At 41.9% G+C, this 15,351-nt stretch overlaps 1 protein-coding gene across 2 annotated transcripts in view; it reads right to left on the bottom strand.

Moving 5' to 3' along the window:
• LAMP2 (lysosome associated membrane protein 2) overlaps positions 1-15,351 on the bottom strand; it is a 64,603-nt gene that overhangs the window by 17,110 nt on the left and 32,142 nt on the right. For both annotated transcript variants that reach the window (XM_006165210.3, XM_006165209.3), the window contains exons 2-6: positions 13,449-13,567; positions 11,390-11,603; positions 5,267-5,425; positions 2,950-3,137; positions 1,530-1,652 (exon numbers count right to left, since the gene is read on the bottom strand). In XM_006165210.3, coding sequence (XP_006165272.1) covers positions 1,530-1,652; positions 2,950-3,137; positions 5,267-5,425; positions 11,390-11,603; positions 13,449-13,567 — 803 coding nt within the window. The remainder of the gene's footprint in view (positions 1-1,529; positions 1,653-2,949; positions 3,138-5,266; positions 5,426-11,389; positions 11,604-13,448; positions 13,568-15,351) is intronic.

Here is a 15,351-nt window from a genome sequence, read left to right as displayed (position 1 = left end):
GTTCAACATTTGCCCTCATCTATAAGTACCCATTTGCCACAACATGTGTACACATACATCTCTCACCAAACAATTATGGGGATAATAATTATTTCTGAAAAGATGGAAACTACAATTCCCAATGATTAATTCACACTAGCAAGAAAGAGAACACTTAACCAGAATCCTATTTAGGGTTCAGCTCTTGATGCAAGCACAATGAAAACCTGAATGTTGCCATTACAAACTATTTTGATTTATTTTTTGAGAGATTTTTGTTATAGGGCGTGTGCATTCACTACACACACACACACACACACACACACACACACACACACACACATAAAGCAAGAAATCACCATCACCTCCCGGGGGGATGGCAACACTGCAATCCCTCCTCCTCCATTATCCTCTCAGGACTCTGGGCTTGCACGCACACCGGCCTGAGTTTTAAGCCACCGGGTCGAGGACTTGAACTGCGGACAACTACACAGCAGTCCAGTGACATAACCTTTACACCATCCGCTGGTCCCACAAACTATTTTAAAACACATATATGAGTTCGTATATGTATTTACACAGAGTTTTATACACAATAAGTACTTACTAAGCATTAATTATTATTATTGGCATTAGTACAAACAGTTCAGCCTCCCAGAGGCTTGAAATATTCTAATAGACATGGGCCAGCTGCAGCAGTGCAGTAGTAACACAATGCTCTGTGCTGCTAGAAGCTATACGGAAAATCACAGGCTCAGTTCACAGATCAATCTGTACATGCCAGGTACGTGCACATGATCCCAGCTGGCAGGGAAAGGCTGAGCAAGGATCTTGGCATGAGACCTTGTTGAAGGGTACGTGCCTCTCTCTCCCTCTGTCTCATGAAAGGAAAAAAAAAAACAAACCTTAAGAAATGATATATGACAAACATGAGAGTTGTCTAATCAATAATAAAGAACTCTCATAGAAATTACTTACATATGGATGGAGAGATTAGATTTTTTTTTTAATGTGAGTTAATTCTTGCACCCATCCTAGAATCTATGTCATGGCAGAATGGCCACTCATAGTGAACACTAATACAAGAGTCCATCCCACAGACCAGCACACAGACTCTGAGAAGGAACAGGGCTCAGTGAACTATATATGAGAATGATGCAGTGTTGTAAGGGGAAACAAAGCTAAATATCTTACCACACACACACACATACACAATTTAGACTTTCAGGTGTGCTTCTTTTTTTTTTAAGCGGTTTTTGCTATAGGGTGCGTGCGCTCGCCAGACAGACAGAGAGAGACAGAGAGACAGAAAGCGAGAAATCACCCTCCAGGGGGGATGGCCACGCCGCAATCCCTTCTCCTCCATTCTCCTCTAGGGATCTTGGGCACACAGGCACACGTGCCCGGCGTGAGTTTAAGCCACCGGGTCTGGGACTTGAACCACATTTAACTACATGGGAGTCCAGTGACATAGCCATTATGCAAACTGCTGATCACTCAGGTGTGCTTCTAATAGGATGAACTTAACTTCGGAAAAATCTGTTACTCACCACAGCAAAGACAAAGTCAAGATATCTAATGGTGCTACTATTCAGCCTCAGTAGTGCGGTTTCAGTGTGGCAGTTGCCAGTGAAGTCAGTTGTATTGGGGTTGATGTTGATAACCGAAGCAACCTTCAGGGGGAGGAGAGGAAAAAATGGTAGAGATTAACTATAGAAGTTGACAGCAAAAGTCTTATGCTCTAATAAGATCAAGACCAACTTCAGTGTAAAACAAAAAAATCCTTTGGATAGTTAAATTCAGAATTCTGCTTGATACTTTCAAACAAAATTGGCAGAGGCCCTCAAGCTATGACTCAAGCGACTTAAAAAAAAGAAAAAAGGAAGCTTCTTCAGTAATGAGCCAAATGAAAACACACGTTTTTATGGCGAGCAAGAGCCATCTGTCTAGCTTGTTTAAATCACAGGATCCTGGGAATGGGATTTGTCCACTGGCACTCCCTCTGTAGCCTCCGTGGAACACTGCAACTAGAAGTGTCACAATGTACTTGGGCAGAGCTATACAAGCTGAGCCATCAAGTAGCTGGAGAAACAGCTGCACTCTTCCCCTACACCAACCTACAGTGGGTTTCACACGAAAGTGTGAGAGAGTTATATTTTAAACTGACTGAAGTAAAGCTCAACTGTTTGTGCTGCTGGTGGTGACTATAATGCAAACTGCAGAGTCTTTTAAACTACCAGGTTTTTCTCCTGGCCAAGACAGTGCTTTGAAAGCAACGTTAGCCCTTTATAGTTAGAGTAACTCCAAACTAATCTGAACTCGACAAGTTAATATCAGATCTCAAAGGAATCATTCTGGAACAGTACTCTTGGAACTGAACATAGGACACACAGTATTTAAAAGGAAAAAAAAAAAAGGGTGTATCAGCCCAGCCATGGTGGCAGTTGGTAGGGTACAGCTGCATGATACTGAAGCCATAGGGGAAGGACCTGGAGTTCAGAACCTGGGTGGACATGAACACACTGGGCATGCCTATGATCCTGGATGGCTGGAAGGCTGGTGGGAGGAAATAAGATCAAGGTGTGGGCAAGACCCTATCAGGTGTCCCTGTCTATGTGTATGTCTGTCTCTCTTACAAAAGAACTTAAAAAAAAAAAAGATCAATAAAAATGGACAGGGCCAGTTGATGGCATGGTGGTCAAGGTGGCTGGATCCCACTTGAACTGAATGGTTCAAGGCCTGGACCCAGCAGCATTAAAAGACATGCCAGGCATGTGTCAAAACCCAAAACCCTGAAAAGAAGGGAGAAATGGCGGAGAAGGGATTGCAGCAAGAACATCCCCCACGGGAATGGTGCTTTCTCACATTCCTTCTCTTTCTCTTCCCCTGCCATGCCCCCATCTAACCCTCCATCTCCTGTGAGTGCAATGCCCTCTGGCAAATTACAAAAATCAAAATAGACAACCCTACCTTATCCTGAGTGATGTTCAGCTGCAGCCCCATGCTAGCCAGCAGACAAGTACCATTGCCGTTATTAACCGAGTAGTTCCCGACCTCTGGTTTTTCCTTTGCAGCGGGTGTTGTAGTAGGAGATGGCGCAGTGGTATGAATGATGGGTGCCAGTGTTGTTGGAGTTTTGTCTTCATCACATACAAACTCTAAAACAAGCAAGCAAACAAAATAGGACAAAATAAATTAAGCGGACTTTTTCTTAATTTATCAGGCCAGAGAAGAACATGTTTTTTCTCCCACTAGAAGTCCAAGAGGGTTCTATTAGAGGAAGAGAAGACTTTGTTAGTCTTAGTTTAAAGGAAATGGGACAGGTGATTCCAAAGTGCTGCTTCACACACACGCAAGCTCAGGACACATCTGAATGCTTTACTCACACGTGGCTGGATGCACATTCATCTTTTACTTTTACAGGCTCTTAAATCCCTTTACTCTCAAAGAACTTCACCTGTCACTGGCATGAAATTCAGAGATCTAAGTTTGAAAACATTTCAGCCCCTCGGGACCAGCAGTTAGCATAACGGCTATGTCACTGGACTCCCACATAGTTGACCGTGGTTTGAGTCCTGGACCCAGTGACTTAAACTCATGCCAGGCACGTGTGCGTGTGTGCCCAAGATCCCGGGAGGAGAAGGGATTGCAGTATGGCCATCCACCCTAGGGGAGTGATTTCTCACCTTTCTGTCTCTCTGTTTCTCTCTGTCTTTCTGGCAAACACACACACCGTATAGAAAAAAATGCTTCTCAAAAAAAAAAAAAGAAAGAAACATTTCACCCTTACCTAGCCTGCCTCTTTGTTCCTGGGTATAACCCCTTTAAGGAAGGATACTATTTACTAAGACAAAAGTTTAGAAGTCATTAAAGGATTTAGGGACCAGCAGTTAGCCTAATGGCTATGTCACTGGACTCCCATGTTGTTGGCCACAGTTCGAGTCCCAGACTTGGTAGCTTAAACTCACGCTGGGTGCATGTGCGTGCATGCCCAGTTTCCTGAGAGGAGAATGGAGGAGAAGGGATTGTAGCATGGCCATCACTCGTGGGGGGGTGATTTCTCACTTTCTCTCTCTTTCTGCCTGGCACATGCCCTATAGTAAAAATCTCTCAGAAGTTAAAAAAAAAAAAAAAAAAGAAATCATTAAAGGATTTAAATACAAATGAACCTTTTATTCGTGTTATCCCTGGCAGTAAATCACAGATATCTCAGTCTCTTCTTAGGAAGTGTTAGTGGTTTTCCAGAACTGGTGAATGAGAAATTATATTGTAACATTTCCATAAAGCATATTCAAAAAAAGTTATAATATCTACTTGAAGAATTCAGGAATAGACCACAAAAATCTAATTTCTAAGCTCTGGTTAGAACTACTAAAGAGCTAATGATCAAGCTATTTTAGGATCTGTTCAAAGATTAGGTTTTATCAGCTGAAAACACTGTTAAGTAGAGCCTTTTAAAAGATAATTTAAAAAAAAAAAAGAAAGAAAGAAAGGGACCAGCAGTTAGCATAATGGCTATGTCACTGGACTCCCATGTAGTGAACCGCGGTTCGAGTCCCAGACCCGGTGGCTTAAACTCACGCCAGGCATGTGTGCCTGTGTGCCCAAGATTCCGAGAGGAGAATGGAGACTGCGGTATGACCATTCCCCCTGGGGGGGGGTGTGATTTCTTGCTTTCTGTCTCTCTGTCTGTCTCTGTCTTTCTGGCAAGTGCACACACCCTATAGCAAAAACCTCTCCAAAAAAAGAAAGAAAGAAAGAAAAAATATCATTTCAAAGGGACAGCAGGTAGTGTGGTGGTTAAAGTGGCTAGAACCCACATGGCTGGCTGCACAGTTCAAATCTCGGAACTGGTGGCTTAAAAAACATGCTGGGTGAATGTGTGTGCATGCCCAAAATCCTGAGAGGAGAAAGGCAGGAAAGGGACTGTGACGCTGCCACCACTGCCCCTCCCCCTGCCCCAAGGGGTGCTTTCTCACTCCCTCCTCCTCAGTCTAGAAAGCTCGCATGTCCTATATCCAAAATCTTTAAAAATAAATATAAATAAATAAACATTTACTTCATAACATGTAAACCATACATTTTGAATTCAAAGTTCCACAAGAGGAATAAGTGTCATTATTGAAAAAAACTTCACAGTCTAGAGGAAGCAATGAATAAGCTTTAATATATAAACACTTTCAAGTTAACAACTTCAATGAAATCTACCTGGTATACTGTAATCCTAAATTAGGACTCAAATATAGAAACACACACACACACACACACACACACACACACAACTTACCTTTTGTGCTCACTGTGCCATTTTGGACAAAAGGTTGTATATGAACATCCCAAAAGTATTGGAGAACATTATTCTCTTTTAAAACCGATAAACTGTTGCATCTGAAAATATCATCTAATGGAATTTTGATTGCCACAGAGTCATTAACAGTAACAATTCCTATAAAACAAGAGTAACAATGACTGTTAGCAAGAAGATAGGAGAAAAGTGAAAATATAAACGTATTTGTATAGGTTTCCCTTTGCCCTATCCCATGCCCAAAGTGACAAAGGATACAGGACATTCAAGAGAATGATAAATTCACTATGGCTGAAACACAGGAAGTGAGAGGGAAGCAGTAATGGGGATTAAGAAGGAAAGGTGACTGGTGGGAGGCCAGCACACTTTGAAGCACCTTCTATGATCTAAGGATAATGTAAGTGTTCTTTAGCAATGGAGGGCTAGCTTCTGGTTTTGATTGATTGTTTTGTTTTGTTTCGTTTTAACAGGTTTTTGCCTTAGGGCATGTGCACTCACTAGAGACAGACAGAAACAGACAGTGAGAGGGAAAGTGAGAAACAACCCCCCAGGGGGATGGCCATGCCACAATCTCTTTTCCTCCATTCTCCTCCAGGGATCTTGGGCACATGTACACACAAGCCCAGCGTGATTTTGAAGTCATAGGGTCCAGGACTTGAACCACAGCTGGCCAAGTGGGGGGTCTAGTAATGTAACTGCTATGCGATCTGCTGGTCCAATAGCTTCTGTTTTTTAAAGCAAAAAATACCACACACCTAATTTATTTTGAGAAGGATAGCAACTCTGTAGAGGGCAGGAAGGGGATAGAATTTTTAAGGGAAGCTTTTTAAGAGGGAAATCAGTTAGAAGGCCAATGGCCTGGTCTAGGTGAAAGGTAAGGGGAGGTTATCTAAACTAAGATGGGGAGAGGCAGTAAGAAGAGAGAAAAGATACATAACTAAGGTAGAACTCAGAGGGCTTAGTGACTGTAAATAAGGAAGAAAGCAAGAAGGATTAGTCACAGATTTTTAGGGCAAATCCTCATTTTTGTGCTACTATCCCAAAGAAAGTTCCATGAACTCTAATAAGCTTATGGAACTTCTTCCTGGATAGAATTCAAAGACTATTATTCCATTTCAGGAGATCTTCAGAAGATGAAAGTAATACATTGCAGGCATTCCATACAGAATTATTAAGATTCGTTTGATGAAATGTCAAAACACTATGATCACACTTATCCACTAAGTGGTTTAGTCTTGTTTAGAGAAAGAGCAAGAAAAGAAGGTATTCAAGGTCCTTAACATAGGGCGGCCTTCTATGCCTCTCAGTCATGGAGAAAGGCAATCATTTAATGCTGCCTTGGCACCCCCTAATGGTCAAATGCATTTTTAAAAAATAAACTACCAGTAGAACATCTTTCCTAAAACTGTTTCTTACCATTAACAAAAAGGAATACTTTATCTGTCTTTGTCTCTGATGGAAAAAATACATGAATAAATACTTTCTAAAAGAGACAAAGGCCAGCCTACAGCCTAGTGGTTAAGGGAGCTAGGTCCCACATGGCCAATCATGGTTTGAATCTAGGCCCCGGAGGCTGGAAAAACATCCTGTTTTTCAAGGATGTTTTTCAAGGGGCGTATATACGCCCCAAATCCCAACAGGATGGAGATGGGATTGCGGCATAACCATGCCCCACTGAGAGGTGCTCTCTCCCGGCCCCTGCTTGTCTGTCTCTGACAAGTGCAAGCACCCTTTGGCAATTAAAAAAGGAGGGGCAGGACCAGCAGTTAGCATAATGGCTATGTTGCTGGACTCCCATGTAGTTGAACATGTTTGGAGTCTCGGACCTGGTGGCTTAAACTCACGCCAGGCACATGTGCGTGCGTGCCCAAGATTCCGAGAGGAGAATGGAGGAGAAGGGACTGCAGCATGGCCATCCCCCCAGGGGGTGATTTCTCGCTTTCTGTCTCTCTGCCTTTCTCGCTAGCAGATGTGCCCTATAGCAAAAATCCTCTCTCCAAAATAAAAAAAAAAAAAAAGAAAAAGGAAAAGGAGGGGCAGGTGATGGCACAGTTGGACCCACATGGGAAAGGTCCTACGTTCACATCCCAAGAACTCCCAGACCTCCCAGAGCACAGTTGGTAAGTACATGTGCCCATTACTCAGGTCAGCTGATACTGGAGGAGGATCATAGCATGAGGACACTGTTATATCCTTATGGGGTACTATCTCTCTCTCTCTCTCTGGGAAAAATTAAACAAATAAACTTAAAAAATGAATAGATTGAACTGGCTATGTACAGGGAGATCTCAAAATCAAATGAGTGATAAGATAAGTCACAGATTGGGACTACCAGGTGATGTAGTGGTTAAGGCACTGGACTCCCACACAGCCAAATATGGTTGAGTCCCAGATCCAGTGGCCTGAAAATCAAATAAAAATCAAATAAAATGATGAAGTAATCATTTTAAATGGCACCTATTAATTCTAGGTACATGTAGGTTTACTACGGTATTCTCTCTACTTTTCTGTATTTTAACAATAAAAAAGTTGTTAGAAACAGTAGCTAAAAATTTACTCCTATTATTGGATGCCTACAAATAAATTTATATTTTCAAATACAAAATTACTTCAAAAACACTCATTGGGGGAACCAGCAGTTAGTGTAATGGCTATGTCGCTGGACTCCCACGTAGTCGACCGTGGTTCAAGTCCCGGACCCGGTGGCTTAAAACTCACGCCGGGCACGTGTGCGTGCGTGCCCAAGATCCCGAGAGGAGAATGGAGGAGAAGGGATTGCAGCGTGGCCATGCCCCCTGGGAGGTGATTTCTCGCTTTCTGTCTCTATGTCTCTTTCTGTCTGTCTGGCGAGTGCACGAGCCCTATAGCGAAAGCGGCCACGAGCCCTATAGGAAAACCTCCCCAAAAAAAAAAAAAAAAAAAAAAACCAAAACACTCGTTGGCGGAATGGTTACGTTGTTGGACTCCCACATGACCAACTGTGATTCGAATCTCAAACTCAGCAGCTTGAAACTCATGCTAGCTGTGTGTGTGAGCATGCCCAAAATGACAAGAGGAGAATGGGGGGGGGTGTTATTCCTCACTTTTTGCCTCTCTCTTTCTCTCTGGCGAGTGCACATGCCCTATAGCAAAAATCTCTCTAAAACAATCATCAATGGTCCATTTAATGAAGCAATTTTAAATTCCAAATGATTCCAAATATCATAAAATTAGTACAGGTAGAACATCTCTAACCTGAGAATCCCAAATCCAAAATGCTCCAAAACCCAAAATGTTTGAACACCAACATGATGTTGCAAGTGGAAAATTCCACATCTGACCTCATGTGACAGATCAGAGTCAAAACACTGCAAAACAGTCCTAGCCATGGTGGCACAGGCAGTTGGATCACTGCTGCACAATGCCCCATATGGGAGGGCTCCAGGTTCACATCCTGGGGTCTACCTCAATACACCTGGTGCACCAGAGATTCTGACTGGCTGCAGGGCTGGAGGGTGAACATTGCAAAATACAGATCCTTTCAAGGGTTCCTGTTCCTGTCTGTCTGTCTCTCTCTAGCTCTCATGAAATTAAAACAAAGAAACAAAGAAACAAAAAACCACTGCAATACAAAAACACTGTATAAAATCAACTTTAGGCTATGTGTATAGGTATACATGAAATATAAGAGAATTTCAAGTTTAGACTTGGGTCCCATCACCAAGATATCTCATTATGTATGTGCAAATTAAAAAAAAAATCCAAAATCCAAAACACTTCCGGTCCCAAGCATTTCAGAAAAGGGATACTCACCCTGTAAGAAACAGGAAAAGTAACCCATCATTTGTTTAAAATAAAAGGAGGGAGAGAGAAGTATTAACATTTTAGATTACATAAGTTTTCAATCCCAATATGTCACATTAAACCCTTCTTCCTCTTAGTGTTGACTCCTTGACCTGGGCATTTACTACGGCATCCCTTGATGACTATCACAGGCTCTTAAACTGGCATCTCCGCCTGTATTCTCCTCACTTCCAAATTAATCCTGCAAAGCATTCTTTGTAAACTACTGTTTCAGCTATTGCTGTATCACTCTCCTGCTTAAGAAACCTAAAATGGTTCTCCAGCGCCTACCTCATCAAGCGAAATGCCTTCCCTTGGCTTCTCAGGCTCGTCTATTTCACTTCAGTCATTCTCCTCTGCTACACACAGTCTCTATTTTAATCAGGCAACTTTCCAATTACTACTGCACTCTATGCTTCCCCCTGCTGGAAATGTCCTGCTCAAAATCTTCAGCTAACTCAAATTCTCCCCTCAGCCTAGTTTCAGCTCAGGTCCCCACACTTCTCTCCTAAGCTTTCTCACTCCTCCAATCCACACTGGCCTCTCCTTTCTCTCTGCTCCTAATCAAAGCCACTTGTGAGAACACTTTTAAATGGGGGCACCCTTAACAACAGGAGTCACAGGTGGATTCAGGAACCATATATCATGTGCAAATTCCACTCTGTACTTTTTTTATGAGAGAAGGTCTAGAGGTCTCCTTACATTGTCAGAAAAGACTTAAGAACCCTCCAACCCTTCTTCAAACAAAAACACAAACAAGAAAAATCAGACTTTGTACCATGTTTTTCAATTTTTTCATATACCTTGAGAGTACAATTTTGCTTAGTCTTCTGCAACTAGTTTTTAAGCTTCTTGAAAGTGAGAGGCAAATCTCACAATAGTTCTAAGAGACCATGTAGGGCACAAAGATGAATATGTAGGGTCTTCAAAGGTTAATGGAAAAATGTATATTACAGGAAAATTACACATGGATTTGAAAACTGTTTACACACCAAAATAAACTTGGATTTTGATTCCATTTTTCTATTAACTTTTTGAAGTCCCTCATAAATAAGATAGCTAATAACCACTTACTTTACTTCTCCTCTAAACTAAAAGCAAGATTAGTAAAAATGGGCCATTCAGTGGTATGGTAGTTAAGGTAACTGGATACCACATGGCCAATTACATGGTTTGAGTCCTAGACCCAGCAGCTTGAAAAACATGCTAGGTGCATGTTCAGGCATGCCCAAAATCCCGAGAGGAGAATGGAAGAGAAAAGACTGTGGCATGGCCACCTTCCTGGGGGGATGCTTTCTCACTTTCTCTCTGTCTCTCTGTCTCTTTCCAGTAAGTGTATACACCCTATAGAATTTTTTTTTATAAAGTTCATGAAAAAAAGTGGAGTTAAAGTAGTCCATTTTGGTGCAAATCATCATCATCATCATCCATGCATAGTTTTTCCACAATATATATCTCCTAGGAACTTTTTGAAGACCCCCTAACATATTTTTTAAAGTAATTTATTGAGGAGCCAGCAGGTAGCATGGTGGTTAGGAGCACTGGACTCCCGCATGGCTGACCATGGTTCAAGTCTCGGACCTGGCGGCATGCTTTCTCACTTTCTCTCTCTCTCTGTCCCTGTCAAATTAAAATAAATAAAATAAATAAATAACAAGTACAGTTAAATAAAACAATTCTTTAAAGTAATTTATTTCTTCTTATTATTTTTAAATTGCTACTGGGCATGTGAACTCACCAGAGAGAGACAGAGACAGAGATGGAGGGGGAACAAGAAAGCAAGCCACCAGGTCCAGGACTCGAACCATGGTTGGCTTTGTGGGAGTCCAATGCCTAAACTGCCACACCACCTCCAGGCCCCAACCCCTAATATATTAATTCTATAGCTCAACAGACTTTGATTCAAAGAATAACTCACCCAGTTACTAAACTGTGTGACCTTCAGGAAAATCATTTAATCATCAAGCCTCACACTCTTTACTATAAAACTGAGATAGTAACTACTTCCCAGAGTTGCTGTTAAGGGTTAAGTGAGATGCTGCCAATAATACACTCAGGGTAAGTTTATACAGAGTAAAGCACTCAAGTAGTGACAACAAATGTCATCACTGCATTGAACACAGTGTTCTGCATGGGGTTGGGGCAGTGGAGGACACAAAGACATTAAGTCTCCACTCTGGTTAGGAAGACAGATGTACAAAATGATGATTTTTAAGCTGTTTACATTTTTTATTACTAATAAAAAGCAAGAGAACATAACACAAATCCAATTTTGAAGGTTACCTTTCTCTTTCGCATCAGGAAATGTTGTGCTATCACTCATGTTGTAGGAAAATAAGATGCTACCAATTGAGTAAGTAGAAGCCTCTTTGGTAAAACTGACAGTCCAAGAAAAACCAGATCTAAACTGCACTGCTATTTTGGTACCATTCTGGTCGTTCCCACAAATGCTTCCATCATATGTCACAGGGCGAAGATCCGAAATGGATACAGTTTTCTATGAGAAAAAAAAAAAAAGGGTTTGGGGTGAGGAACAAACCAGCAGCAATGAGCACCAAGCATTAATGCAGGTATACCACTTCAGCCTAAGTCACATACTCTCCAAGGTCAAGTTGCCCTTGGCCTGGTTTGTGGTATAAAGCAGTCTCAGATTCTTCAGCTACATACCAGTCCCCTGGACAAATTCACGTGGGTCTAAAAAGAAAGGAAAACTGGCCTAAACTGTTGTTTGAAAACTGCATTCTTGTAGGGAGCAGTCAGATTTGACCAACACAATGGCGACCTTTAAACATAGGCCTAAACACGGTTCTTTGGGCTGTCCATGCACAGCTAGTAAAAAACCATTAACAGATGAATACGTGTTCTGCCTCTGTGTGGAAAACTTCAAGGCAGTATGGCTTAAAGGAAGTCATATGTTAACCAGAAAAAGCCAACAAGCATAGGACTACAAGGTGTCAGAGGTGTTCACAGTTTCAGCTGATTAACATCTGAAAACAGCTGGCTTTGCATTCCCCTTCCCCTTCTCCCGTTTTCTGCCCTTTAAAAGAATAAACCTGGGAAAAGGCTAGGGCAAAAGTTGCCTCCATCAGAGGAGTCTGGACCACAGAATCCCGTGCTTTTCTCTACTTGTGTGTCTTTGTGTGTTTATTTTTATGTTTATTTCTAATCCACAGCTACTCCCACCAGAACATGTGTTCAGCTGTGCAGGTCACAACACATTCTTAAACTGCTCTTTCAAAAAATTAGGTTGACAGGATCAAAAGATGACATAATGGTTATGTAGCTGGACTTCCACATAGTCCACAGAGGTTTGAGTCCCAACCTGGTGACTTGAAACTCACACTGTCTCTCTGGTTAGTGCACACACCCTATAGCAAAAATCTCTCTTTATAAATTCAAGTTTGGGAGCAGGAGTTAGCGTAATGGCTATGTCACTGGACTCCCATGTATTCAACCACGGTTCGAGTCCTGGACCCAGTGGCTTAAACTCATGCCAGGTACGTGTGTGTACGTGCCCAAGATCCTGAGAGGAGAATGGAGGAGAAGGGACTGTGGCATGGCCAACCTCCCTGGGAGGTGATTTCTCACTTTCTGTCTCTCTCTCTGTCTTTCTGGTGAGCGCACATGCCCTATAGCAAAACAAACAAACAAACAACAACAACATAAAAACAAATAACCAAAAACCTCTCCAAAAAAAAATTTTTAAATTAGGTTTTAAGTAAGAAGCACTTTATTTCATTTTGGAGAAATTTTTGATATAGGGTGCATACACTCGCCTGAGAGAGAGAGAAACAGGGAGACAGAAAGTGAAAAATCACCCCCTAGAGGGGATGACCACATCACAATCCCTTCTCCTCCATTCTCCTCTTGAGGTTTTGGGCAAACACCATGTGCCCAGTGTATCAAGCTTCTGGGCCTGGGACACAAACCACAGTCAGCCATGTGGGAGTCCAGTGATGTGACCATTATGCCATCTGCTGGTCCTCAGGTAGGTCCCCCCGCCCCCCCCCCCCGCCCCCCAAAAAAAGGGAACAGGGTAAGGTTTGATGTTAGCACATTTTAAACACATTATGGAAGTAGTCAGGCCCAACACAATATAGTCTTTAGATCACTGGCCCTTAACCAACACTAAGAAAAACTACAAAGAAGCAATGAATTAAAAGAAATATTCATTCCAACTCTAAACAGAATACTTTCAAGTATATATACTTTAAAAAAACCACTTTAAGTGTTAAGTCATTTGACACGAAATCTTATTTACATACATGTATCTAAAGGATTTTCAAAAAGAGAATTAAATTCCTCTTATAAAAGTCAAAGAAAAATTAAAACATGTACTTACAGTAGTATTGTTTGTAGTTTCATAGACTATTGTGAAGTTCATCTGCCATTTCGCATAAAGGCAAATGTTTTTTTCTGAATCTGTCAAATTAAGTTCCAGTGGATAAGACCGGACAGCCCCTGGATTTAAAAATAAGATTTTTAAATTGTAGTACAAAATATATATATATACAAAATAAAAAGAAGTTCTATCCACTGCCTAAGTTCAACCGGCTCTAAAATGAAACAAAATGCTTTTCCTACCTTTTTTATTTTTTATTTTTTTGCTATAGGGCGTGTGAGAGAGGGGGGAATGAGAAATCACCCCCCAAGAGAGATGACCACACTGCAATCCCCTCTCCTCCGATTTCCTCTTGGGATTTTGGGCACACATGCACATGCACACAGCTTAATTTTCAAGCCACGAGGTTGGGACTCAAACCTTGGAAATGGCCATGTGAAAATTCAGTCACCTTAATCTATATGCCACCTGCTAGTCCTCTTTCTCACCTTTTAAATTTTTGCCAGAGAGTACATGTACTCCTGAGAGACAGAAAGAAAGAGAGGGAAAGTGAGAAAGCACGCCTCATAGGGGATGGTTGTGTCGCAATCTCTTCCCCTCCATCCCTTTCAGGATTTTGAGCACCTGCACATACACATCTTGCACCTGTTTTTCAAGCTTCTAGGTTTGGGACTCAAACTACACAGTTGCCCATGTAGGATTCAGCCACTTTAACCACCACATCAGCAACTGGCCCCAAAGTATTTTTTTATATTTGCTAGAGGGCCTTGAGTTTGCCAGAGAGATGGAGAAAGCCTTCTTCCCCAGTGGGGCACAGTTATACTGTAATCCCTTCTCCTCCATTTCCCCATCCTGTTGGTGTTTGAAGTTTGCATGCACACATACCCAAGCATGTTTCTCAAGCCTCCAGGCCAGGATTAAAGCCATGATCTGCTGTGTGAGATCTGGCTCCATTAACCACTAGACTACAGGGCCAGCCTGAAAAACTTATTAAAGTTTACTTATTTCTCCCATGAGAGAGAGAGAGTGTGTGTGTGTGTGTGTGTGTGTGTGTGTGAGAGAGAGAGAGAGAGAGAGAAATAGCAACTCCAATAGAGTCTTGATGCTGTGATACACCCCCCAGCCTCAGCCCTGAGTCGTGGGCACATGAGTACTTAGCACACTCAAGGAGGTACCTTCCCATATGAGTTAGCCTTGCCGTGTTGCATTTTTACCACTTCACCACTATCCAGCCCACAAAATAAAGTATTTTTTTTTTATATACAGTCATGCATCACTTAATGATGTAGACATGTTCTGAGAAATGTGCTGTTAGGCAATTTCATCATGATGTAATAAACATCACAGAGTGTATTTACATAAACCTAGATGGTATAATCTACTGTACACCTAGGCTATATGGGATAGCCTGTATTCTCCTAAGAGCACTGTCGTGTATGTGGTCCATCAATGAACAAAAGATACTGTTATGAAGCACATGACTATATATGGTATCCTGGTGATTACTGCCCTTTGTATTTAAAAAAAATTTAATTTCTACTAATTTGCTATAGGGCACTGCACTTGCCAGAATAGGAAAGTGAAAGCACCCCACCAGGGGAAATAGCCACACCACAATCCCTTTTTCTCCATTCTCCTCTTGGGATTTTGGGCACAGACATACATATGTCTGGTGTGTTTTTCAAGCCACTAGGTCCAGGACTTGAATCATACAGTCAGCCATGTCAGATCGAGCTGCCTTACCCACAAAATCAGCTGGTCCTCACTGCATTTTTAAAGAGATTTTTGCTAAATAGGGTGTGTGGGGGGAACCAGCAGTTAGCGTAATGGCTATGTCACTGGACTCCCACGTAGGCGACCGCGGTTCGCATCCACGACCCAGTGGCCTAAAACTCATGCTGGC

The sequence above is a fragment of the Tupaia chinensis genome, unplaced genomic scaffold, assembly GCF_000334495.1.
Source record: "Tupaia chinensis unplaced genomic scaffold, TupChi_1.0 Scaffold143826_1, whole genome shotgun sequence".
Taxonomy (NCBI): domain Eukaryota; kingdom Metazoa; phylum Chordata; class Mammalia; order Scandentia; family Tupaiidae; genus Tupaia; species Tupaia belangeri.
The sequence above is the reverse complement of the archived record's forward strand: the minus strand, read 5'-3'. Positions and strand labels throughout refer to the sequence as shown.